This window comes from Diprion similis, chromosome 6 (genome assembly GCF_021155765.1).
Source record: "Diprion similis isolate iyDipSimi1 chromosome 6, iyDipSimi1.1, whole genome shotgun sequence".
NCBI classification, from domain to species: Eukaryota; Metazoa; Arthropoda; class Insecta; order Hymenoptera; family Diprionidae; genus Diprion; species Diprion similis.
This window is the reverse complement of record NC_060110.1, coordinates 22,892,747-22,920,559: the sequence shown is the minus strand read 5'-3', so window position 1 is coordinate 22,920,559 and position 27,813 is coordinate 22,892,747. Positions and strand designations below refer to the sequence as shown.

Genomic DNA, 27,813 nt, shown 5'->3' with positions numbered 1-27,813 from the left:
TATATACAAATATATGTATATATGATAATTATACATCGATCAGTACGAATGTGACGTGAAAATGAGAATATCATTAAAAGCCATCGAAGTATCAGGATCGAGTTGGCTATCTTATATCGTAATAATAGTTCAATTCCGTGAGTTCCGTTCATCGTGTTTCCTCCATTTTATACTCTCTCATTTCTCGGTCCTCAGCTTTCCTTTTTACTCCCGATCCTCTCGCCATTCCATCAAACAAGATCGATCGGTCGAATGAATAGAATTAAATATCTATAAGAAATTAAGCGAATCACCGCAAAAGCCTAGAGTTTTCGTCACTCCGGTAATCGTCGTGTTCGGCAATTAGTTTATATTCACATCTAAAACAAGCCCGCAACAAAACTGATTGTAAGGCTAACGATCTGCTCGTCGTTGTTAATGTAATTCATGTGCATTAAATTGTGTATAACCGGTCTGCTAAAACGCGAATCGGAAGGTGCAATCGAGTGCATGCGCGTTGTTACGAAACGACCGTGAGAAACGATGATTTGGATAAATGAAAACAACTTCTTATTGTCGATAAAACGTAACGCGGTAACGATCAAGGATCAACGAAGAGATCTGAGCTTCAATCTGAGCACGAAATAGGCTACGATCCTTAGGCCTATCAGGAATCCTATCAGAGCCACGACGTCGACCCAGTAAACTGAGTTCTGCATCGACATTTCTTCGAGGAATTTCTTCGGGCTTTTGAAATGGCAATAGACCTCCGAGCACTTTAATTTCGCCCGGTTGTCACCGTATACCGATATCATCGCCCCTTCGAATCCGTAACGGATGTAGCTCACGTATGAGAGGAATTTAAGGTACCCTGGTATCGCGTTGAAGTTCACGAAGAAACCGGAAAACAACACGATGGGCACTGACGTCACGGGGCCGATGAACACTCCGCTCTGAAAAGAAAAGGATTCATTGACGTTGATAAGCGGTGATAATGGACTGGCACAAAGGATCAATCCTCTAGCCAAATCGAGAGGGATTTTTATTTTTGCGGAAGACTCGGCAGTGGATCGAACAATTTTTATCCAAGTGTGAACGACTCCAAGTCGAATGAAGACAAGAGAGTAAGCCAGGTTTCGTCTGAACCGGTTCTTCAGTTTTAGAATTATTTTTGGATGAAAAAAGTTAGATTTTTGAAAGTATTTCTGGAAATGCAGAGTCAGTTTTCTCTCAAAATGGAATCAGATTGTGAGAATAAAACCACTAAAAACCGTTTGTTGGTTTTTGAAATATTGTGAGACAAAAAATTTATCCGTCGATGTGAAAATCAAGGCTGTTGGTTATTCTACGCCAGAAGATTTAATTTTTAAACGGAGCGTTAAAGAAGAATGAGTTGATTATCAGAATGCAAAAGTTTTCCCAAATCTCGTTTTTTTTTCAACGACAACGAAGATGTGACTCACCTCTACGCTCATTGCGGCTCCAATTAATAAGCCGATCGACTGAGAGACCAACGATGTCAGGATGCAAATGGTCAGGTACATTAGAAATCTCCGAGCGTCGAGAGGTTGAGACGTCATGAAGTATACTATCATGACGTAAGCAATTGAGTAGACGATCTGTGAAGTGAAAAGTAGAGTTAAAGTGAAACGCATTGCGTATGAATAGTTGCAACCAAAGCATGAAAGAAGATAATTATTATTTAGTTGTAAAGTGTTTTTTTCCTTACTTGAAAAGGCAAGTCCGCCAGAGATCTCGCGAAGTAAAACGCCTTGAGTGAATACCAGTAATTCAGATGCTCTCTTACAAACACCGCCATTTCTATAGGGACTGAAATGGTGAACAGAAATTCTCGTTAAATTACGGAAAAGAAAAATATCGAGCCTCTGATCACCCTCACATTTTCACAGTACAAACATAAGCTTCGTTTCCTTTTCTTTCCTTTATCTTCATCATATCATTAAAGAGTCGGCAGAAAGTATACAATTTCAACGGTCCAATAATTATTTATTCTATTTTCAACTTTTTCATACTCACATGTGAGAATAGTAGGCATCATAGCAGTGAACATGAGGAACATGACAGTGAAGAAAACGCATCCAGCGTTGCTCATGACTTTCGAGGCCTCGTTTCCAATGTCGTAGTAAATAGCACCGATCAGAAATCCAACGATTATGTGTGAAATCAGCCTTACTCTTGTTAAAGTCTGCGAACAAGAGAAAAGAATGCCTGCATGAATTTGGAACTGAAGCAATAAACCCTCGTCCTTAGCGAAGCGTCATCTAAAATTATTAACATTCAAATCATACGAATGGAATACACACCATGTCTCTGATCTGTGACAGGAAAGTCCGCTTCAGCAATATCCAAAACTGCAACCATCCGTTCGTCGGAAAGCCGACCTTTTGCTCTATGCTCTCGGCACTGTCCAGGAGGGAGGTGGTGCAGGAAACAGGTACGTTTATCACAGTCGGTCCTCCGGGTGTTTTTGCAACCCCATTTGGAACGAGCGCCGAGGCTCCGGTGGGTTTGGTCTGTTCTTGGATTGGCGATTTTTTCGCAATGTTATTCGACACCGTCTGAGCAGCGGCCAGAGCCGCCTGATGATGTTGGTAGTTGTTGCACTTCCCGTTGTTCACCGCCATGACCAGTTTGTGAACACACTCGCCATGCTCGCCACATGCCACCTCCATAACTGGGTATGAAAAGGCGAAAAATCGGTTGGCTATCGGCGGTCCGAACCTCAAGTCTCGAGAGTCTAACCCTGACTTGGACTTGGCGACACTTTATTCGACTTACCGTAATCCGCAGGGTTGTGGTAGCTCGGACAGTCGAGGCACATCGACGAAAGGAAGGGCACCAGACCTCCAACGTTTCCTTGATATATGCACTGTCCCTCGGCCAGGAGGTACAAGTTGTCGAACATCTCGAAGAGCCTTGCGCTGGGCTGATGGATCGTGCAGATTATCGTCCTACCTGGTGGACGAAGGGTGTCTCAAGCATTTGTCAACTCCATGACACTTGTACCGGAGTGTGCATCCTTACTGTTATCGATCTTACCTCCTCTGCTCAGGGACTTGAGTAGACTGAGACATTGAAAGCAGGATGAACTATCGAGGCCGGAAGTTGGCTCGTCGAAGAACATAACCGGGGGATTGTTCACCAGCTCCAGAGCAATCGACAGTCTTTTTCTTTGGCCTCCGCTGAGGCTGTGGGTCTGAGTATTGCTCGCATCGCTCAGCCCGAGGGTTTCGATGATCTCTGCGATCTGCGAAGAAGGTCAAGTTAGCTTCCTTTGACATTTGAACTAGGATATCGAACTCACCACTACTTTCTTCGACACGGCACTGATGTCCTTTCCTAGTTTCAAGTTAGCGGACACCGTCATTGCCTCGTAAACGGTCAGATGAGGGAGCAGACGATCGTCCTGCATGATGTAGCAGGACATCTTTCGAAATCTCCTGAGGTTTCTGTCCTTTCCGTTTATCAACACCGAACCGCTGAGGTGCGAGGTCCTGGAATTAAGACGCAACATTCAGCTGGTGGAGAAATATATTCACCGGAAATTGATGAACCGATGATTCGAACGATCAGCGTCCAGTTTCCGGACTACCAGACCCCGAGGACTCACTTGTATCCCGCGAGGACGTTCATCAGGGTGCTTTTTCCTGCACCGGACGGTCCCATGATCGCCGTCAGCTCTCCCGATCTGAATTTTCCGTTCACGCATTTCAATATAGTCTTATATCCTGAAACAGAAAGGATGATCAAGTTTTAAAAATTTCTCTCTCCGTCTAATAATGATTGTGGTACGAGAATTTTGGGAGAAAATAAAAAAACCATGGTAAATTGAATCCATTGCGTACGGTATGGAGGGAAATTGATTGATTTGGAAATACGTTGGTAAGATTTTTTTTTACTTTTTAATTGGACTGCTGAAAGACAAGTTGTTTTAAAAATGATCGAATTTTCTTACGAAGCAATAGAACGTCCGCAAGATTTTTGTTCGGTTTTTAAGTGAAACTCCACTCGGACGCGTTTTTGCTTCTATAATCCAGCCACTTCTCGTGTAGGCTTTCGTGTAGACGATACATCGAGGACTTCGTCGACTGGTCATAAATATTCTAAGGTCTATCTTCATCCATATTACAGACGTTCCTTCCACTCCAACATCGTACGTCGCGTGTCGATCCGTATTCTAATATTACAGGAATATTTATCTTCTCCCTCTGCGTTGTTACTTATTTTTTTCTTGTGCCAAAATTGTTGGTAATTTTCGTCAATTTACTATTGATTCGATGAATTATTTTTAAACTTGTATTTCGATGCGGGAATTTTCATTTTCTGTTCTTACTTTTCCAGTATTTTTAATTTCCCGAAAGTAAATGAAGTAAGAATTATTCACCTCACTTGCAATTGCATTTAATTCAGTGAATTCGTCGATAGAATTCTATTTTAACGAGAGATAGAATTGCTTGGTTGGATTGCGATAACTTATTGATCTAATGAAACGAATACATTACTGGCTTCCGGTGAAATGTTTCGTCGATTTTCACTTATGTAACGAACGTACGTTAAACTGACAAGATATTCACTTCAGTAAATATTGATTATTTTAAATCAATTTATTTATGGAAAACAAGGTTTATTTCTTGTCTTTCTTTAAAATTTATGACATTGCGAAATACATCGTTCGTAGTCTAAATTTAATTCATTTCTTTGGATCAAAGAAAACCTTCACAATTCAACCAAACAACTTGTCATTTCGTATATATATTATATATAGTTACAAGAAGAGATTTATCAAGGTTAAACAAGTTTATTTTCATTTGTTGCTGTTTTAAATTTTTCGTCAACTTTTCTCCGTAGTATATAAATATAAGATTAATGTTGTTGTTTGAATTAGGAATTTGACTTATTTCTTGCTAACAATCTGGGAAACAAACAAAAAGTTTGTCGAATTGCCTAATACGACGATCACGAATTTTTGTTCATAATTTGAATCATTAATTGTTGCAGCAAATCGTTCTCCAACCACTCTCTGAACGTTAGCCAATGAAAATTGACTGAATCGTCAGTATATATCAGGATGTTTCAAGGTCAAAGTTGAATTTATTTAACTGAATAACTTACGAATGAGTGCATTTATCAGAAAACAATAAACCACTTATTTTAAAAAGTGTTCAATTCTCTACAAAGTCATGTCTATAAATTTTCTGTACGTCGCATCGTCGTTAGCTAGTTATAAAAATCAGAAGAATCAAAAGCCATTTTTCCCGATATTATTTTTATGGAAAATATAAAAATGCGATGGGCAGCCTCTTAATGGCGTACAATATTAAGAGCTGAAATTTTAACCTGCCTATTTTTAAACCTAAATCAAACTTTTGATCCTGTTTGGAAAAATTCAAGCAAAAATGTATCACGTGAACCCGAAAGCTATGGATTTAGCAAAAAATCCATCCTCCCTTTGGCTCTGCCGAAGAGTTGCTTTCACGATCAGCTGCGTGTCGGGAAATTCCCCGGAGGATCGTTAGGTGCAGGCGCACTGGGCGGTTTATGTCCGCGTGCATCTGCGCGGCTTCTGCAGGAAAATGTCGTTCCTCGGTACACTTGTATCGATTTTTTTCGGGCAGGTCGTTCACACCGCGTCTGTGTGTGTCTGCATAGACGAGGACAGTCGACGACTGCCGCAAAGAAGCCTCGACCGACGTCTTCTTGGAGCGAATTCCCCTTAGGCGCAACGCGAAGTCAATTCGCCCTTGAATTGAAGCTCTGAATAATTTTGCGCTTTTCGCTACGTAGGGTAGGTACGCTATTTTATAATCTACATTCTAACCTGCTCAAAATTATATGCGCTGACATTCGCCGAGAGAATTAACCCCGAATTAACCCTTTGAAGCGTACATTTTTTCCTGCAAGGGTTCTCGAGGGCGCTGATTTCAAAATTGGGATCGGGTCAGAGAAATTTTTTAAATTCAAAACGGCGGATCTAACGTGAGCGAATAGGATCAATTTTTATATTTTCAGTCCATTATATTGGACTCGCTTACTTGAATTTTGAAATTCTGACGTCGGATTTGTTTTCATGGAATCGGATTTCGAGTGAATTGGATCAATTTTTATATTTTGAGTCTGCCATATTGGCTTCGTGATTTTGAATTTTTATACTGACGTCGGATTCATTTTTAACGATTCCAAAAACCCCCGGGTAACAAATTTCAAGCGAATCAGATCAATTTTTATATTTTGAGTCCGCCATATTGGATCCGCTATTTTGAATTTTGAAACTTTGACATCAGATTCATTTCTAGCGACCCCAAAAATCCCCGAATACCGCGTTCTGCTTTTCTAGTCTTCATAGCCTTCCCACAATTACATTTATTCTATAAAAACAGGCATTTTCAACACTTTGTTTATTTATAGCGCTCACCGTATTCGCAGAATCATAATAATCCCTTTTGAAATACCAACACTGAAATCTTAGCAGTTCAATTATGCAAAAAAAAAAAAAAAAAAAAAAAATAAAATAAATAAATAAATTTAAAAAAAATCACATCGATATCTCAAAAATTGAATATAAATTTTAAACAACCGATTGAAAAAAGATACAATTTTCCAAAATCCCACCTGCACCCGATCTAGTTTTGGCAAAAGTGCACTTTTTGCCAAAACTTTTTGCATTGAACGGTGTTCACGCGAATCATATTTCCACGATTTCAAAGGCTCAGGTGAATCGGTTCGAATCCAATCCGTTCATCCGGTCGTTGGAAAAGCTTCGCAAAATTCGTCAACTGCCGGGAATTTTTTGACCGAACGTCTCTGATTACGGAGTCAGGAATTTCCCTCGCCGGGACAAAAATGAGGGGATGCAACCCTGAGGGAAATTCTTGCCGTGTCATCGGGAGCAAAGGACACTTGAATATACTCGAGGAATTTCCTCGGCCACGTAGATATAAAGAATATCCGGAATTCCTTGTCGCGGAATATTTTCAGTACCAGGATTGCAAAAGCGTTGGGATACGAAAAGGACCGCGAGACAGGATCAGAGTCGCAATTTTTACGTCGAATTAATCGCAATCGTAAGAAAAAAAGCTGGCTGAACAAATTCTCAGACGAGCGAAGCGAGCAGTAGCCAAGGAATTTCGAAACGGTTCCGATATCCTTTGAGCAAAGTTTGAACCTGGTATGGCAATCAACTCTCGTGCCAATTTTGCCAAAAGGATCGGCGTGCGAAGCGCGTTCCTTGAATTCTGGATCAGGGAAGACACAAGCTCGTGACATATTTGCCAAAAACAACGATTTCGACGATAAAATTTTGGGGGTGAATAAAATCTGTGCAAAATTGTGAAATTATGGCTGACCATTTTTTGTCATGGAGAAAAAAGATTCGAAGGAAGAAACTCGTCAATGCATAATTTTTCAAATTTCTGTGACGTTCGAAGGATCCCGTGATTCATCGCTGCTCGTATTTACTGGCTCGTCCTTAACCTTGCAGGATCTCTTCCTAAAGACAGACTAAAGAAGGATCTGCACAATGACACGTCCGTAGGACCTTTCCTGCTGGTTTTTCCCCTTTTGTCACACTCGAACTGGTTCAGGAAACACCGCAGGACTCGGTTGAGCTGCCAACTGGGTCAAACCTGTCCCCGCAGTTCCTCGCCAATTTTTTGAACGCCAAAGCCAAAATTCAGTCTCCAGGACTGCCTACACCTCCCCTAGGATTCTCATTAAATTCTATTTTTATCTCTGTCTATTATTATATTATTTTTGGCAGGATGAAAGGTTGTCGGAAAAGAGCGATTGTCATACCGACCAGCGAAAGCGTCCACGTCGCTCGGCGTGATTCGAAGACGTTAATCGATTTATTGAAAAGTTCAACGTCCCGTATTATCGGAGTTATAAATTGTCCTTAATCGATAATGATTGCAGGAGTGGCGCGCGTCGTTAAACTGGCCCTAATTTTCTGGAATGAATATCACAACGGCAAACTCGTTGACGAGATAAATGAACGGCCTCCTCCCTTGTTGTAATTCAGATGGTTGACCTTTGCTGCGTGAACTTAGAACTTAAGCATTCCATTCCACTCGGCGTTTCGTTCAGTTTATTTTGTTTGGAGCCACCGATTTCAATCGATCGACCCGCGCTCTTTGTGAATTTTAAATATTTACCTCAACGACCTGATTCGACGATGTTCCGTCGTATAATAGAAAAGGCCGTCACACGATTTGACGTTTTGCAAATATTTTTTTTCTTTTTGCAAGTAATTTCTTGGAAGGAAAATGGAAAGAGATCCATAATTCGAAACTTTGGCTATGCAGGTTTTGGAGTTTGTTTAAAAATCTCTTTGGTTAAAAATTTCGCCAACCTCTTTTTCTGCCCTCGGAAACGCTGTAGGCCAAATTCTTGAACTCTATGTCGACCGGTGGCCGTTTTGGAAGATGAGTCAGGGAAACGGCGGGCCGTTTGCCATTTCCCTGGCTGCCAGGACTCGCTCCGCTGTGATTCGGCACCTTTCGCGCCAGGATTCCGCCACTGGTCACAGTAGCAACGGCTCCGTTTGTCGAGGTCCCGTTGCAGCTGCAGTGAATGTTGTTCTGAGATCCCCTGAAAGAAATAATTGAGCAGACGTTAAATTTGGCAGGAAATTTTCAACAGTGCGAATTAATTTGGCACCGTCGCAAAAGGACGAATTTTGTGGACTAGCGACAGCCACTAAGATAAAAATAATCTAACATGACTCGTTTAAATCGGTAAAAATATATTGATTCGTCGATTTTTTCGTATTTATTTGAAACGGTACATTTGAAATCAAAATCTAGTCTTAATAGTGGAAATTTTTTTTTTTTTTTCTCTTTGATACTTTATATTCTCAATAAAAATATTTTTCCATTTCAAATGAAAATATTCATTTATATTTTGCCGATAATTAGAAGCGGCGTGTAAATTATGACAGATACGAACGTCATCGTTTAAAACGAGCCACGTCATGCGGCCGACGGATTTGCAGCATAAACGACAGTAAAGCCCGATCCGTTGCAATATGCGCGACTGTCATTACCGGACGTGGAAAACTGCAAGGGCTATCGATTTTCGCGACCTACAAAAGAACCTGATGTTCTGTATAACGTCCGAAAGCTGCTTATTGCGATCGTACTTTCTACCCTCATTCTGCAACTCTTCGCGATTCTCGATCGCGAATTCGAGGCGCTTGATTCTGCGCGGTTTTCGTGCTCGTTGTCGAATTAAAGAGAAAATGAAATCCCTGTTTTCTTACACATTAAATACGGTGTTTCAGAAAAAAGCAATTGGCGATTTTTCACCATGGCAAACCCCCTAAAAAGTTAGTTCGGGTTAAAAGAAAGATTTTGTCAGAAAGATCGCGCTCAGTTGACTTTTTTTTTTTTAATTTATGAAGTATAGTGAATAAAATTTCTTTTTTATTGCTTAAATTAATCACAATGTCAATTTACGTCACAAAGAAGATCCACACTCGTGATATTAAGTCTCCAACCGATGTTTGACAAGTCTGTCTAACAAATTTTTTTTTCATTATTAATTGAATCTTATAAAATAGTTACAATTCAATATGAACTTTTAATTTAGAACAATAAGATTCCCGGTTGATATATCGTTGTGTTATGGATCGTAATATTTGGGTTGAATATAAATGTCAGGAGAAAAATAATAATTGAAGTGCTACAACGTGTTTTCTCCCAAATTCAAAGAAATGTTTGAAAAATTAAATCAGCGCAATTTTCTACACATGGAAAATCACAGAATCTTTATTTTAACCTAAACAAATATTTTTTTGGTAGGAGGTACGGTGGAAAGTCGTAAATTTTTTTATTTCTGAAACACCCCAATGTTCAACTAAGTCATCCCGAATTGTTTTTCCCCGTGTCTATATGACGTCATAAGCATCCCCCCTTTATTTTACCGACACATTCGTGCGATAATAACCGTGTAAAAGTTATTTCGGTACGATTCGAAGGTTTGTTTCTGTACGGCGATATCGTGTAAGGCAATGGTATCGAGCTGTTCTAATTTCGGCGAGGGAAGCTCACCCGGCGCTTTTTCACCCTGAGACGTTTTTTTCCATCCGAGTTTCGTAGTGGGCGAGGCATATTCGCCGAGTTACAAGGGAGGAAATTAGACTTTCTAAATTCGGGGTAGAGAAGTCGCGACTGTATTGCGCATCTGGCTTTGTCAAATTAACTAGTATCGAGTCAAAATTACACCTGACAAGGGCGGCTTCCGGCCTTCGAAATTTAATCGCAAGTTGTATTTTCGCACGTTGTAAAATTCGTTTATAGCCATTTGGCTGATTATGCCTTGTTGAAATTTGGCCAACGAATCGACGAGGCAGTTCGCGCAATTTTTGCGATCGTATCCGTCGATCGTATTTCTATCTTGGCATTAGCCTGCCAACCGATTACGGATTATTTGCAGTTGGGTAATTAGCGGGAGATTGAGCCACGCGATTCGGCTCGTCAAGCCTGACGTTATCGGCCCGAGATCTCTGGCTTGAGAATATTTTCATCCGAAATTTGCAGCGGTTATCTGGCAAGGAGCTGCATCCGATTGCCGTCCACTTAAAGATGTACGAAATGTAAAGCTCTGTCGAAAAGCTGTAAAGAGATAAACGTGATTATCGAAAGTTTGAAAGTGGAATTGAAATTTATTGAATTTAAATAGTTGAAACGATAATCTCTTGACACAGAAGGAAGATTAGAAAAACCATAAATTTTAGCCTCAACAGCTGCACGATTGTTTATGACTTTGAAAAGGTCCCGTCATCGAATCATTTCCAAAATGAAAAAATCGCCTCGTTAGTTTTTTTGCAAATGAATTTTATACAACAAATTATAGAATCAGATTTCGGATGACAGAGAAATATCTTTTGTTAAGGTATTGGTTTACTATACTTAGCTTTTGATGATTTTACTAATCTTGTATTGCTGATCGATTGAGAAGCCAAATAAAAAATATGGATTTTTTTATTTTAGAAATTCAGAAACGATTTTTACATTGTAGAAATGATTCGAAGCTGGGAACTCTGCACAATCATCAGTAATTTATGGTTTCATAAAAAAAAAAAAAGAAAAATTCCCTTCCCAATGACTATTTTTATCTTTACACGTTTTGACTGAATTGTACGTTTGGTAGCTCCTTAAATCTGGTGAAATCCTGACGGAAAAAACTCGCTTCGAGCATCGATTCGTCGTCTGAGAAGCGCGTAGTAATTACGATCTACCAGCAAATTAGCGAACAAAAATCACCTCGAAAACGAAGCTTCGACTGGGCGTCAACTGCAACGCGTTGCAGACGATTATAATTATCCGAGACGAGGATCGATTTATGTTTCTTTAAACCCTCGAAGGACCAAATCGCCAGCTTCGTCTGGCTGGGGGAGTTTTTCGTTCATTAATCAGCGGCTCTCTAATGACGAATACAAAAAAGGCTCCCCTTATAGGGCCAGAAAATCACTTCCCTCCTTCTGCGTTCACTTTTTTCACAATTTCTCTCCTTAACAGACCCTCGTCTGCAGAAAGGATCATAGATTCATACGTTGCATATTCCGGCGGACCCGCGTCAGACTTTACTTTACTTTCTTTTCTCTTCTCCAGTCTAGGCATACGAAATAAAAAAACGAGGATTCTTTTCGTTACTATTCACGAGCCGAACACGTGGGGTGAATTTTAATCAAAACGGAATTAGCCGCTTTTGCCATGCGCGGTTTATTTTGATTCCTCGAAATCTACTCGTGTCTGTGCAATATTTAAAAAACAGTAACCGAATTTTGTCGCTGCTTTTAGCTTTGAAAATTTCCGTAAAAAATCTGGCGTGATTTCTCACAGAATTTCGAAAAAAGTTCCGCCGATAAAAGTTATGATTATGAAACATTGTTTTCCACATTTACGAATTAATGGTCGGCAATCCGAAAACGTCACTATCACGGTAATATCTTTGTTTTAAAATCACGCTTCGTATTGACAATAAGTCGAAAAAGACTCCAAAAAATTGGAAGACCACCACAGAAGAAACTAACTCGTTCACTATTAAATCCAGCTATCGAAAATCAAGCGTTTATTTTCCATGGGATGCCATAGAAAAAACTGTGAGTACAACGTTGACGGCTCACCTGAGGTGTTTGTGGTAGTCAAAATCATCGTGTCCCATGACAAATTCGAGGTTTCCAGAGAATACAAAACGGACACCGTTCACTCAATAAAATTCACGAGCATACTGAGGAAGATTAAAACGATTACAAAATGGATTGCCGGTGACGTTTATCGGATCGAAGTACCGATTATCGAGATCTGACGAGTGATCATAGCCAGTATATCGCATCAAGCTCTCTTCATGATATTCTTTTTAATTTTCTCCCCTCTTTCTCCCTCGCCGCAAGGGACTTCGACCATCGATAGACCGACTGACAGTCGGATTATTATCCAGTGGCCGATTTGATTTTGTAGGAATTTTTATCGCCACCTGATAGATAGGCCAGTACTTGTAAAATTTACAAAGTAGATATCCACTCGGCGGATCGTGATCGCGACGTTAACTATTGATCGTTGTGAAATTTGTCAATCGGCAATTACGTCAGGAGCGCCAAGTCGGTTTTCCTAAACTCGAAGCTTGGCTAAACTTCACAGCTTAACTTCGGGGGTTCGGAAGTGTAAATAATAAAACCCTCCGCACAGATGGAACGATTAATTAATCTTCACCGCGCGGCTATTTTCGTTACTCCAACGTCGGTCCAAATTTTCAACGTCACGCAAGCTCTGGGAGCTATTGAACCGCGGACAGAAGCTCCATTGATCGATAACCCACGTGTTATTTTGAGCTTGAAGCTTCATTTTCACCGCGGGTATGTCACGTGATAACCGCGCGTGAAATATCGCTTCATCTCAACGGGATGCTGTTTTTTTAGTTTTTAGGTGTGAGTTCGAACGCGACGAGGGTTCGTCAAAATTTTCAGCTTTGTTTTAAAACCTGAAATCGACTTTCGAGCATGATCTGAAACTGTTAAACGGATGCTGGAAATTTTATATAATAAAAGCGGAAAGCTAAAATTCAGTAGAGGCTCGATTTTTTCATCTCCTTGCCTTCTTTTCTTCTGATTTTATTGTTTCCGGAATCAGTTCGAAGCGATGAGCACGTTGAAGCAACGTTGTGATCCTGACCTTCACGTCAATTAGAAACACAACTTGATACATACTCGATACGACCGAATTAGTTTCATGATAAGAAAAGATTAACACCTGCGCGTAAGTTTTTACCTCATTTGTCCAAGATACGTTACATTAATTGAAAAAATATTCAGGGTCTTCACTTCGTCTTCCCTTAATTTATATGCACGACAATAGAATTAATATTAGACACTATCGGTTGCTAGAATATATTTTTTATCATCATCATGCGAAATCTAGCGACTTGATGATCTCATGTTATCAAGATCAAGAGTATATCAAAAGTATCCTGATTTACAGGCATTTGAATCGGAGAAACGGACGAAGAGCCACCGGCTTACAAAGTAGCTTTGAAAATGAAGCATTCGATCCTCTGGAAAAGGAAGAACGTGATTCTGATAGCGCCAATAATGCCACACCAAGGTTTGCCTTCGAGCACCAACTGTTACAGGATTCAGGTCAGATGGCAATCGATCGATGAAGAGGATACATTAGTTTTCCTTCGCCCTTTCTCCCTCAGCTTCGACGAGCCCTGCTCGAACTGCTGCTAATAATAAGTGTATAAGATTTCTTTTTCATCGTCTTTCAATTATTTTTATCTTCAAAGATTTTGTTCAACAAAACTTCACCATTTCGTGTAATTTAAAGTCATTTGTAAAGCAGGATTCAAGTTTATTCGAATTAAAAAAACCAAAGAGCTATAATTGTTATTTCATATTATTTAATATTATAATTGACGCAATATTTTATAAGCGTTTTCGGCTGAGCGTAATAAAATAGACGAATAATCGCTTGACAAGTAAAATTGTTACATCAAAGTCGTTACCTACAAGTCACAGTCTCCTCTTTCATCTGAACGCACCTTTTTCGTAATACCTGCAAAGTTGCTCACACGTGTAAATATCTTCACCGAGATGAAGATGTCGTTCCGAAAAATTGCACTGTCAACTATCGTACGAAAAAACTATGCTGAAATGCATAAACTAGAGAGAAGACTTTACCGTGTCGAGTGAGCTATCGCTTTCCAAGTATCGAGATAAAAATGTCATGAAAACAAACGAGGCAGTTGGCTTGTACGTGAGGAGGAACGACTAGTTATCATGCGATTGAAAAAGAGAAGAGAAAGAAACGTTGAGATCTTGAAATGAACTTTGATCAGTGAAGATATGCCAACTTTTGATTCTCTGAGAACCGGGGATTGTCATAAATCGACTCAAAAGGTAGAAAAAATTGCTCTTGAATATTTTCAGATTTTCATTCTCATCCCTTAGTCTCCCTGTAGATCGTACATTCCATACGAGTCGTGGATGTTTTAATTTAGTATATTATTTTTCAATAATTTCTCAATTTATATAAAGTCGTATTTTACACGTTTTTTTAATCTTTGTTGAATTTCGAATCTTCGTTATTTTCAATTGAACAGGAAGATTTGCGGGGAATTCCTTTCCACAATGCTCGAAATGAAAAATTTTAAAAAATTAGAGATTTTTTTTCTTATATTTAAAGTCGATCTACGACCATCCAGCATTGATATTCCCCCACAAAACAACCCTTCAACGGTCACCCTAATGTGGAATACATGATGTGGACACCAGAAGGAACAGAGATCAAAATTGTTGAGTCGAATAGTACAAGTTTAAGCCCGTGATTCATAAGCCCGCCTACAACCGTTACGAACGAGTGACGTATTCCTTGGCTTAGGTACATTCGAATTGTAAATCAGTGAATGTTGCGCACGTATAGATATACACATCGTGCCTACTATTAGCATAGGAGCTGCTTTTCAGAGTGATAGGAATCCTTTGTTTGCCGAGGCAAAGCCGCACGAATATTAAATCCGCAATCTTATTTTTGTTCTATGAGTAGGTATGTACATAAGTATATGTATATGTATACCGCAGGAATTTCTAGTTCTAGTTTTTTATTTTATTTTTTTATTTTTTTAAGAAGTAAGAGAACCACACTACTGCAGTGATTGTAAAACGTCTCTTATTAGTGTGGAAAAGACTGAAGTTGATGCCTAACTTACGGTTGATCGAATGGAGCGAAATGGACTTTAAGGAGAAGATCGAGCAGCGGGTAAAACAGATTTGCCTATTTTGAAATTGGATGTAATGCGAAAAAAAGGAAACTTCTTTTGAACATCTGGTGCTGAGTCTTGATTGACAAAAATTTTCTTAGTCTTGGTCGGAATTACGAATAATCTTTAACGAAATGACGTTTCTTAACCAATCGTCGGACTACGTTCGATTTATAATTTATGAACACTAGGGTGGCGCAAAAAAACCGACTATTTTTTTTTGAGTCGCGTGTGACAAAATATTAGTTTTTGATGTTTTACGAGCCCACTCTAAAGGACAGCTTAAAAAAAAAAATTTAAGAGGTCGCTCCATATTTTTTAAAATGTCAAAAATCGTCAAAAAATTATATTTTCAGTATTTTGTTTGATTTTTAATTCATGTCGTGGTGTATTGTTATCGATTCTTTCTTACTAAATTAAAGAAAATAAATTTATGAAATTTTAATATGAATATTAAAAGGTCGCTCGAAAAGATCTAAAGAAATGCACCAAAAAATTGAAAAAAAAATTATGAGCGACCTTTCAAAATTCAAATTTTGAACCGAAACTTTCGGAAACTTATTTTTTTTTGTCTATATAATCATACCGTAACGAAAAAAAAATTTAAAAAAAAAAAAAATCGATTTTTGACGATTTCTGACGTTTTAAAAAATGAACTGTCCTTTGGAGTGGCCTCTTAAAACATCAAAAACTAACATTTTGTCACACGAGACTCAAAAAAAAAAAAAAAAAAAAAATAGTCGGGTTTTTTGCGCCACCCTAATGAACACAGATAATTCCTGCGAAAAATCTAAGGTCCGAATTTCGTATGACAAATAATATTTCGCATTTAAGCGAATCACGAAACACGGTTTCGTCTTTGTTGTTTGTCAAATGCTATCAGAGTCGAGGAATATCGATCAGCACCGTCGAGCTTCGGGTCATTTCGAGCTCGGCACGAATTTGAGCGGTGATAAAAACCGGCGATCATTACAGCAAGGAAATATTCTCGCGAAAGTTGTGAATAAAATGAGGAATGAATCGCGTTTCATCCCGGATGTTCGGGCTTCCCGAGGGATCATGGCGTCGCATGTTTTTCCCTATACATCATATATGCTTCATCCAACGACGAATCTCACGTGGGTTTCGACCTCCCCTAAAATTTTCCCCATTGTCGGCCTGTTTAACAAAGGAACGTCGTCCCTATCAAGGACGAGTTATCTCCGTCGACCAATTGAATCGAATTTTCCTCCAAGCCATCCCGCCGCTTTGATAATGCCGACCAAACGCCGCGGGCTGATTTTGATTTGTGAGCTGGACGCTTTTGGACCCGGATAATTAACACGGAGCTTTTGGTCTGAATGACGTCCGGAATTACTAGCTTGAGTGATGCATCTCGGTCGGTTGATAACTAGCGTAAATACGCCACACACGAGATATTACGCCATGGTTATCTGCAAACATGTGAGAGAAGACGCGAGGGGATCATCCTTACGTCATTCGTCGATGACCCTGTTTGTAGTCTGCGGTCAAGGCCATGCTGGATGAATTGTAGCACGTCGACGGAGGATTAATGATGGAAGAAGCTGGTTTTTTCATGCAAAGTAACGTATAATTTCTTTTCGAATCACTTTAACTTTGATTACTCGTCGCGAATAATTTTATTCGTATAAAAAAGTGGAATAGGATCACCAAAGAAGAAACTAGTATCGGCGACCATTTGATAAAGTTCGTTGAATGCCTGTCGAAGGTTGGAAAAGAGCTACACGTTTTAACCGATTCGCAATAAAGAAACCTCGCGTTTGCCGAATTTCCTGCGGGAACTCTTCAAAGTGTATATACCGAATTGGTTTCATCCGTTGAAAAGACGCGGCGATAAGATTGAACTCGTTGAATGATCGATCAAACACGAAGTGTCGACATTTCGTCGTCAACTTGTATTCCGATTGCTTGCGATTGAATCGGCGGTAAGCTCTGTTTTCGGCAGTGACTAAATTTCGAGAGGCTCTTAACGGCGAATGTTCTAAAGCTCGTAATTGAACAATATGGCGTATATGGTACTCGAATTACCCCAACCCTCGTATTTAATGAAGCGAAATTCTAGCGGCGCCTGTGTCATTACGTTGAAATGGGTTTCTCTTTCGACTTGAAGTAGTCGAGATATAAACACTGCGACCAGTAGTGCCTAACAAGGTTCGGGAACTTCAGGTTTCCATCTACGAACATCGTACTTTCATAACCGAAGGCTTTTCAGCGACTTAAACTGCAGAGAAATCGAGCACAGAGAAAAGCCCCCGCGAGAATTGTGACGTAATTGGTACCATTGGAAGTCCAAGTTTGGAAACCAAAACCCAACGTCGCAGAAGCTGGACACTAATTCCATTCTTCGAAGGAGATGAATAATCCGTTAAAAAGTTCCTTGAATTTTCTCCGTCGGTATATCGCGGTGATAATAAGTATTAATTGATCCATGAGTTAGCAGTTCAATTGCGACAATTGCGACCAGCTGCGACCAGCCACAACATGTTTGTCCAATTCACCCTTTCGTCCCCCAATCCTCAACATTTACACTTAAGCGAATGTTGCGTGTAAATTCTCAGAAAAAAACAGGGCGGTGGAATGACCGGTTAAAATCCATGAAGACGTTAGCACGCACTGAAAATCGCTAACAATCAGTGGTAGCTGGTTTGCACGGGTTTAACAATAAGACAGTAACGAACCGATGATCAAAGGCACAAGCCTCGTGCCCGCGAAACACGTGGCTAACAAGTTGTAAGTGTGACGTCAGCTTCGCATTGAAAGGAAAAGATGTTTAATTAAAAAACAGGCTTTCAGACAGAGGATATGATTTATGGTGTTGCATAAGAGATGTTGGTTTTTATTACATTTGAAATGCATGAGTAGAATCAGCGATCGACTAACTTGAGTGGTCCTTTTACGTTGAGTTAGTGATTCACGGAGCTACGGCTCAAGGATCAAATAAAACTTCTTATCTATCTATCTATCTATCGAAATGTTATGGTTCTGAGGAGGGCCTTCACGAAAGGGTTGAAAGGTCAACATCAATGGACGCTTTTTATCATTGAGCTTGGATCCCAAGAAAAAAATAAAGAAAAAATTTCGGGTAACAAACTAAACTTGAACTCGCGAATTGAATTTTTAAAACCCATATTTGAACCTCTTGACCCTCTAGTCTTTTGTAATTGAGATATGCCGATTCTAATTTAGGTCTCATTTACGTTGAAATTGAATCTTGTCGCACTCAATCGAGCCTCGTATTTACAGAATTCAAGCGAAGAAAAGCTCGAAAATAAGTTTAAGGTCTGAACCACGATTATATTGCAACTGAGGCTACCAAGAATCAAGCGAGCCCTAATTTCGGTTCTGGTTATGACCCAAAGACACGAGAATCGGGAATTTAATGCAGTTTTAAAGTAAAAATATCCATGAGATCCAAAATTTGGAGTCAAAAATCTAACGCGTTTTGTCGGACTGATGGAACTTGTTTGGCTGTTCGCGGCGTCTTATCTTGGAAATCTGATCCATCATGGTTTCGGTTTTAGGGAATTTTAGACTAGACGTCTTTCGTAGCCCGAGCTCTCGGGTTTTTGATCGTTCTGAATGAAACGCAGGACTTTGCGATATGATCGATTCGATGAAACTCACCCGAGGATCGCGTTGTTGAGATTCTCGAAGCCCAGCGTTGGCGGCGGCGACCTGATCGTCACCCGATGACTTTCGCTGGCGATGAACTGGACTTGTTCGTCTCCATTGTACTTGGTCCCTCCACCCAGAGTCAGGTTCTTCAGATCGGCCATCTTCAACCGCTACTCGAACGTCTAAGACGAAAAAGAAGCGTGTTTAATCAGTTTTTTGCACTAACTTATCCGCTCAGTGCGATTGGCGTTAAAAAAGTCGCAGGCTAGCCGGAATCGATAATTTTTATTAAATTTGTGATAGAAATGTGAAAATAAAAATACTTGAATCAGCCACAAAAGCTCAATACTTCGATTCAAATATCGTTAAAAATCTAGTAGATTCCTTCGATTTCATTCTCCAAAGATCATTTTATTAAATAAATACTATTTTTTGTAAAGTCACTCGAATAGATTTTCTGTTTTTTTAACGAGCTGTAAACCAGATATTGTCTTTTGTTAATCATAATCGATATCAGCGGAATATTTTAGAAGTAAATAATTAACGATGTTAGTTTTTATAACTTTGAACGACGTTTGGGGTTTGATACGAAAAAGTTCATACGAACATAGAAAAAGTACGAAAACTATTAATTTTTTAATTTTGTTTATCAATTCCTTTACACTTGTGGTTTATTGCTAATTATTATTTTTGAATAACGGTCATTCAGGTGCGAAACTGAAGTTTAATTAATTGTTATTTACAATAAATATTTGAGAAAACAGGTAATTTTTCTTAAAATCCAAAATATCATCCTACTTTTTAAAAAAAAGCAAACTTTGTCTGATTAAACTGTTTTTTTTTTTTTCAAAATTCGACATCTACAATCCAGACTCAAAATTCGTGTTGACCCACATAATTTTCCACGTGATGCTTATTTTTAGAAAAATTGTAAATATTAATCAGTGAGACGAAAAATGCGGTCAATTTCAGGCTTGTGAAATTCGCTTCGAAAATTCCATGGTCAAAATTCCATCCTCACGCGAGAAGCGAAAGAGTGTCGAATAGCTTGAGGCAAGCGAATTCCACCCTATTGCCTTATGTATATATATATATATTTACATTTTTATAATTTTAGAGAAACCTGTCAAGCTTTTATCGCCGATTTGGTAAGCGGGGATAAATTGTGTTTCCGAAGTATATATGTTTATAACAAACTTCGAACCACGGTAGATTTTATCCGCAAACATGAAGCGTTGGAACACCCCAACGCTACGCGGGTGTAAATATGTACGTAACAATAATTGTTTGGGTCTAAAACGATTGTTTGCATTCAATTTCTGTACGAGAGTTAAACCAGTGATAAGTTTTGTCTCGTCGCGGGTATCTTATTGTCAAACTTTGAAACGACGAGATTTCAACTGTATTAATAATAATAAAATCTCGACATTCGAGAGAATACATCACGGATTTCAAAAGAACTTTAATATATACTTGAATACATATTGTACGGTATATTGTACACAAATTTTCGGGTATTTCAAAAGAGGTGATAATAGAAATCTACATCTAATGTCAGAAGATCTTGACGACGACGTACGGGATTCGGTGAAGAGACAACGAGTGCGCCAGACTCGAAGTGATTGCCTAATGATTTCTTGGAATTAATGAGTACCACGTTTATGCGTGGTTAAATTTATCCCCAAATGACAGACGTTTTCTAGATATGAAAAACGTAGAGTTGCGCCGTGGTTTCGAAGGGTTCTGTGACGTACGACGAAAATACCGTCGCATTTTACTGCAGGTTACAGGGTTAAGGGATCACTCGCGATCGTTATAGAACTTGGATACCTTTCGTCGGTATCATAATTGAAAATCGAAGTAGAAGGAATTTGATATTTGAGTGGATATCGAAAATTCAAGTCGATGTCAGTTGACTGGAAACTAATTGTTGTATGGGAGGGGGGCAAAGTGTAAATTTTTTAAACAACAAGGGACAAGAGTAATCATCTGAACTTTTTATCAAATATGAATTATTCGGAAATCAATTTACTCGAGTAATTGCACACCTCATAAAGCGAAACGTTTTAAGTTGGGCTTTACTCTCAACTAGTCAAAGTCAAATAATTTCCTAAGCTTGAATCTATGATTACTTTTCCTCGAGAAAGCTAGGTAATAATTGAACATAATTGTTTATATGAAAACTAAACATTTCATTCAGATATATATATATATCTCACATGAAATCCACGCTGTCGTTTTAAATTTGCACAAACCCTCTGACAAGTCACCTACGGGAATAACAAGACCGTTGATTGATAATGAGCAATGAGATGCAATTACGCGTGTAAGTGAGATCAACGCAGCGTTTAATCACGTTTGAATTTCGGTGAATTATTCTTGCAAAAAAAGAGCAGAGATGGATGAAGCATGATCAGTTATTCAATCGAGGTTAAGTTTGTCGTTTGAAACGAGAGATGCTGCATAATCTGAAAATGTTCTGTGTTTCGACTCGTGATTGAGTGAAGTAAGTAGCGTACCGAGTACAGTCCAGGGAAAAAGATTAGATAAATGAAAACACTCGAGAAATCAAGGTTCAAAATTTAATCGAGTTGATATAACTGCATTGAAAAGGTCATATTATTGTTCCATATCTTTAATACTAATATTTCAGCGTTTCTTCAATTTAGTTAGATTACGACTCGTTTTACTCGCGAATGGATATCCGGTGCAGATAACTTGAAATTAATTTCAAATAACGTCAACATGTTTTTCACGAAAGGATAAGTTTATCAGTTACTTAACAACTCACGATGAGTTTGCAGACAATGTTTTCCTGATGAAACTGAGTTCTTGCGAAGGAAATTTATTTGACACTCTGGTGATTTATAGAGTATATATAGAAGTGGGTGGGGCAAAGTGGGCCCCTTAAGAAAATAATGCCTCAAATCAAAATAAAATATTTGGAGGAATGATCATTTCCGAATAATTCAAATTTAATAAAAAGGTTGAGATGGTTAATTTTGTTCCTTGTTATTTGAAAAGTTTAAGGGGCTCACTTTGTCCCAAAGTTTTTTGAGATATCAAAAATTTTAAGGTGGAAAAAATTCAGGAAAAAATTAGTCTCGATCTATCAAAGTTGGAAAAAAACTGCGGAGTGTGGATAAAAGTAACTATTGTTATTATTACTATGGTTATTATTATTGTTGTTATTATTATTGAAAGACTATAAAACGGTCACAAAATTCGAGTTTTTCGGAATTATTGATAATTCAACTCGTTACATTTCAACAAGTATTTGTCTAAATGTTTTCTTACATCGTGAGTACATTTTTCTACAATCAAATTCAAGTCAACAGAGGCTAGTTTTAACTTTTCAAACTTTGATTGTGCGATATGTAATTCGCTTGTATGACTATTCATCTCTATTAATTTACTAAATCTTTAAGTGAAGTTAGATCGACGTGGATGGATCGACATTGAATGTCGATCACAGCGTTTGCATTTGGTTTATATAAATAAAGCACGCGCGGAAGAAAAAGAAAAAAATTATTGAATAATCGAAGCATAAGATGATGTGGAAACACATCCGGTAATAACCTGTACAGTCCACGTAACAACCGGAAGTGGCGACCGATGATCAGGCTGAAACCGTGCATCTTGCAGTCTTGTAAACACGTGATTAGGTGTTGACTACAGACTGATAATGTCAGGATAGAAGTTCCAAAGTCTTTGTCCGTGAGTCGAGCTAGCGCATAAAAACACGTTTATTATATATGCACATATGTATTTAATTAGTATCCCAACATCCGAGTGCGACTGCACTTAATTCTGACTGTTCTGCTTTCTGCACGCCTTTGAAGCATCGGTCGCGTGCTATCGGCAATTGAATGTGATGTTTCAACGGCGTGATTCATTCGCTGTTTTGGCGCGAAATTTTAATGAATTTATTTTTATCAATTTTTTTATTGCTTTTTTATCTTCTTTTTACCGGTCATTCGCACCACGTCCAGCGGCGGTGAGTCGTTGGCTGCGAATGCTCCATAGAAAGTCACCGAGTGTCCCTGAATCCTGGTCGTCAGACTTTGGTCCTGCTTTCAATGTCGGCCTGGTGCCGTTAGCGGGGTTAACGATTCGTCCCTGCTTCGAATCAAGAGACCCGGACTGGTCAGCCGCTATCTACGGACCTTTGAACGTCTGCGATTTTAATGCAGAAACGACAGTCATTGAGATTCCGAAATTCAGGGATGAATCCTGTTTTCAAACGCTCACATTCTCGACTGACTGCATCGAGTTAGCTGGGAAAAGTTTAGATAATAATAATTTATACGTCAAAACGCTTATTGACTTGAACTATTTTTTAAAATTATCAGGAAGTCGAGAAGATTCTAGAAGTCTCAACAAAAAAGATTATTTTTTACAGAATGGAACGCTAACTTTACAGTAGTTGACACTTTGGAACTGAGAATCTGCTTTGAGCTTTTTCAAGCGGATGTTTATGCTCGCGAATAATTGACGCCTTTTGACCTGCAGTGCGAAATTCTTGCACTTCAGTGTTTCAGGGTTACAACGCGCGAAAGTTCGTTCGCAGAGCGATTCGAGGCCGATGAGGAATGCTGAGCTAACAATCTTCCGTAATACGTGGGGAGCGATGAGATGAGAGAAAGAAATTGCGTTTCTTCACTCTCGAATGATTCATCGGTGACGATGAGTAACTCGCTCCAGATCTCGTTTGCAGATTACTGGAGCTTTCGAGATGATCTCGAAAGATGAAAAACATGGTGAGGTTTGTTTGACCCATCTTTATTTATTTTTTTTAAATAAGTATACGTTTATCAGATTTGAAATAAGTTTAGTCTGCAAGAGCAAAACCAACGGAATATATTGCTAGTTTTTGTATCTGCAGTGATTTCGCTGCGAGTGTACAGAGGCTTGAATTACTGTGCAGACAAAGAGGGATTCGTAAGGCTGAAGTTAATAACGGTAACGCAATGACGAGAAGGTGGAATAAAAATAGTTAGTTTTTAATTTTTTTTCATAATTTTGACGTAGTTCAATTTGCAAATTGCGAGTTTTGGTACAGCTGTATTAATACGGCTCACTGAATTTCGTTGAAGATTCCATAAAGTTATTAAACAACGTGTTTTTCTTTTAGGAACGGTTCGTTACGAACTTTAACCTCACGGATAATCACTGCTCAATTTGTGTTGATCGTTAAAGAATTTTCACATTTTTGTATCTACTTATTTTATCTAGGAATTTTCAGACTCTTTAACCTCTGCACTTTGAATGAAGAAAAAATGATCCAAGAAAATTGACCAGAAATAAAAATGCAATCTGCATGTTTTTCCAGGAGAAAATTGAGAGAAAAGTCGACCGAATTCTTATCGTAGAATCAGACTGATTGGCGTGACGCGTTGGAAAGCTGCCAATATATCGTAGACGAGACTGCAGCAACTTGAATGCAAGAAGCTTTTAAGCGGCTGAAAATTCTCCTTCGTTATCAGCGTAACGCGAAACTGGTTCGATACGTTAGCAAGCGAGTGACGTCGAAGTCCGACGAGACGTGAGACGCCGTATAACAAAGCTTTGAATTACCGGCTGAAGAATTTATGATCACAAAAAAGGGTGACAAGCAGGAAAAAATTTTTAAGGGGTGGGGGTCAAAACTTGGAAGAGTTAATATTTTGAATGGCCAATGTATCGAAGTTTCAAACAAGGGAAATAAAGTAAAGAAAAATGAACTGATTACTAGTCATTCTAATCAGTGACACTTTCGAAAATCAAGATTTCGAACAAATCATCTCTCATTACTTTATTTTGGATGTTTCAAATTTCGATATATCGGTCATTCAAAATATTTACCCTAATATTCTAATTACCATCGTTTTTTAGGCAAATTTGATGGACAATGATTATCGCTGAGAAATTACGACGATTATTTCGACAATTAAAGCGTTGCGGTAAAAGCTCAGTCCGACTTTCGATAATTGACGCCAACGAAACGCGTAGAAAAATTCTTTCGCGAGTTAATTTAGAATGATTTGCGTTATCCGCCAGACGATGATGAACATGCCGCTGGCATGTTACGCGTTATAAATGATTACGCGTCACGCTATAGAGTCTTGCGGCAAGATGCTGAAGCGCGTAAGAATCATTCTCCGCTTGGTAAGATGGTTAGGTTTTATTGAAAAGAGTATGACCCTGTCTTCACCTACGTCATACAGATGCTTGGTTGAAATTATTGACGTGCGACTGTGCGAAGCAACGAGCAATGGTATTGACGACGTCGAACCTCACGTTACTAATTATTTTCAATTCACGCACACATGCAAAAAACTGCGAGATTAATTCATCTCAATAGTATAACGCGATGATGACCACGGAGAAGAAATCCGGACAAGCATAATCGTGAACTCTATTCTCTTCATTGACGAAAAAATAAATCTGCAGGAGAAGAAAGCGTCTCCGAGTGATGCAGAGATGATGTGCAACATTAAGGATACGCGAATTGAATTCGAATACCGCAAATCCTAGTTGCAATTTGAATAATCAGACTGCGGAATGACACCCCGTGAATGCAAACAACTTGATAAACATTTTCTGCAGAATTTTGGACGAGATTGAGAATAATTGTCGCAGATTTTTAAGCTCCGACATTGTGTTTCGCTCGAGAGGTTCTCCTGTTCGGAGGCTGGGAAGAAAAGCCGATGGACCTTGTCTGAGCTGAAGCACCATCGACGATGCGCCGAGGCTACAGGAGGGTTCAAAATTCACTCAAACAGGACGATTCGGGTTCACAAAAAAGGAAAGATGACGACGCGCTCGATCCAGGAATAGAATCGTCTTCCCCAGGGAGAGCTAGAGGTTCCGTTATACATTCATCCCGCTCCTTCGTCCGGGAGTAAATTCAGTTTTACTGTAGATATCCCGTTGGAAGCAAGAGAGAAAAAATAAGGACAAATTAAACCTGTACTAACTGTAATTCGGATATGCAGAAACAAACCGGAGGTGATTAATGAGGCAGACTTTTAACCACAGATTGGCGAATGAATCTAAGGAAAAACAAACGAACAAAGAAAGAGGAAAAATACGTGATATGGGTAGCTAAAATCGTCGGGGCTTGAGATAAGATTTGTCGTTAATAAATGCAAAGTTCGCAAGGATTCTTCTTTACGTCATGGCATCTTCGATTGATCGTTAGAAAGAATGAATCCAAGTCCAGAGTTACCACGCGTGATCAAGTCTGACGGATAAAAAGGTGTTCAACACTCCGTGAAGCTTGTGGACGGATGATTAGGCAAATGAATCTATAAATCGATCCGTCATGTTGAATTTAAAAATAGTAAAAAAGCTCTATGATCGAGTTTTGGTAAATGAATCTTTGTTTTCGACTCAGTTTCTGAATTAAAAGTTGCTTTCGAATCGAAATCTCGAAGATTAGTACTTCGGATGAAATGAAACGATTTTTCTTAACAACATGAAAAACCATCCGAGGTTTTCGCCATTCGCGTGAAATGACGGAGCTGAAAATTTGAGAAAAATTGATACACACAACACTCGAGTTGATTAAGAGGGCAATAATTAACGCGCAGCTGCGCAAAGCGGATGTTATATAGTGTCTGTCTGCAAGTAGGCTGAACACGGTTACAAACAAAGAAACGTATGTCTTTGCGCATGGAATAATAATTCCAACAATTCCACCGATACACACAGTGATAGGGGAGATAACGAAATGACGAGTTTGAAAAATGCGTAAAAACAAGTGTGCGGTTTTTTGGCACGCATCCCGACTATGATATATATGGTATATATGCATTTTTATACTTCTCGAGTCGAGCTGCGGTAAAAGCGAACGATTTGCATCCATGGAAGATTTACATTGCGCCTGAGCACAGGTGCGTTAAACAAACATTGTGGTGAATAGCCATTATATTGCGGACAATAATCGCCGATTGTATCGCTCGCAACAATCGCAATGAAAAGTGAGAATCGCTTGGATCCGAACACGACGATGGCGAGAAGTTTCGCGTGCAAATGTAAGAGAGTGACTGATCGTAAAATGTAGAATGTAAGTACACGCCAGAAACGCCAGCACAGTTAAAAAGCAAACAGCTTGGTCTGCCTTTGTTCGAAAATATCGTAGATACGTACGTTATTTGCTCGAGGTAAAAATTCTAGAAGAGAATAAACAGGAAAAGGAAAAAAAGAGTCTCGGTGCTGGTTGTAATTCACGTTGGAAAAGAATTTTTGACAATTTTTTCATCCTCTTGCTCGAAGAAAGAGAGAGAGAGAGCATTACGCGTCGTCCGACTCGCGCAGAATTTGACCACTGAAACTGCATCTCGTTGCACTGCGTGACGATTTTGCGCGAAAACGATGCTAATATGTATATGATAAAAATCTGCAGTAACTCACCAAGCAGCAGCGACACTGTGTTTCTCTACGAGTATCCGAATTCATTCCTCGGTAAAACACATGACGATAAATATTTTTTTAAACTTTTCTTTTGCACTGTAAGGTGAATTAACTGCACGCGGTTTTGAATCGGCGCGATAATTCGCGATGAGCAGTTGGAAACGGGCACTTTTCTACACGTCCGATGGGTCATTTGCCCTTTCGCGAAACGCGTCGGTTTTCGTTTTCTTTTTTACGATTCTTTGTTCGTCGTGTGGCGGTCGTGGTTGTTTTATTTTTCTTTTTGGTTTTGGTTTTCCAAGTTTTTTTTTTTTTTTTTTTTTTTTTTTTTTCTAATTCAAATTTCGATTTAATCAACGCACTTGATCTCGGCTAACGACGCTACGAAGAAATTGCGGAGCACATTGCCGATACGGAAATTATCAGCACTATTTACTGACTTTCCGATAAGCACACTATAAGCCTTCGCCTTCGCCGACGACACACGACGTCAAAATCAGCTGTGCGCTACGCCGTCTGACGAGC

The 27,813-nt window shown here is 39.1% G+C and overlaps 1 protein-coding gene across 1 annotated transcript; it reads right to left on the bottom strand.

The window, feature by feature from the left end:
• Positions 1-27,813, bottom strand: LOC124407549 (ATP-binding cassette sub-family G member 4-like). Its single transcript, XM_046883792.1, has 12 exons — positions 27,289-27,813; positions 18,901-19,072; positions 8,348-8,586; positions 3,611-3,728; positions 3,305-3,494; positions 3,040-3,247; positions 2,779-2,955; positions 2,304-2,674; positions 2,017-2,185; positions 1,709-1,809; positions 1,443-1,598; positions 1-932 (listed from the first exon to the last, which is right to left on the bottom strand). Exons 2-12 carry the CDS (start codon positions 19,050-19,052, stop codon positions 588-590), a joined length of 2,226 nt encoding a protein of 741 aa, XP_046739748.1. The 5' UTR covers positions 19,053-19,072; positions 27,289-27,813; the 3' UTR covers positions 1-587.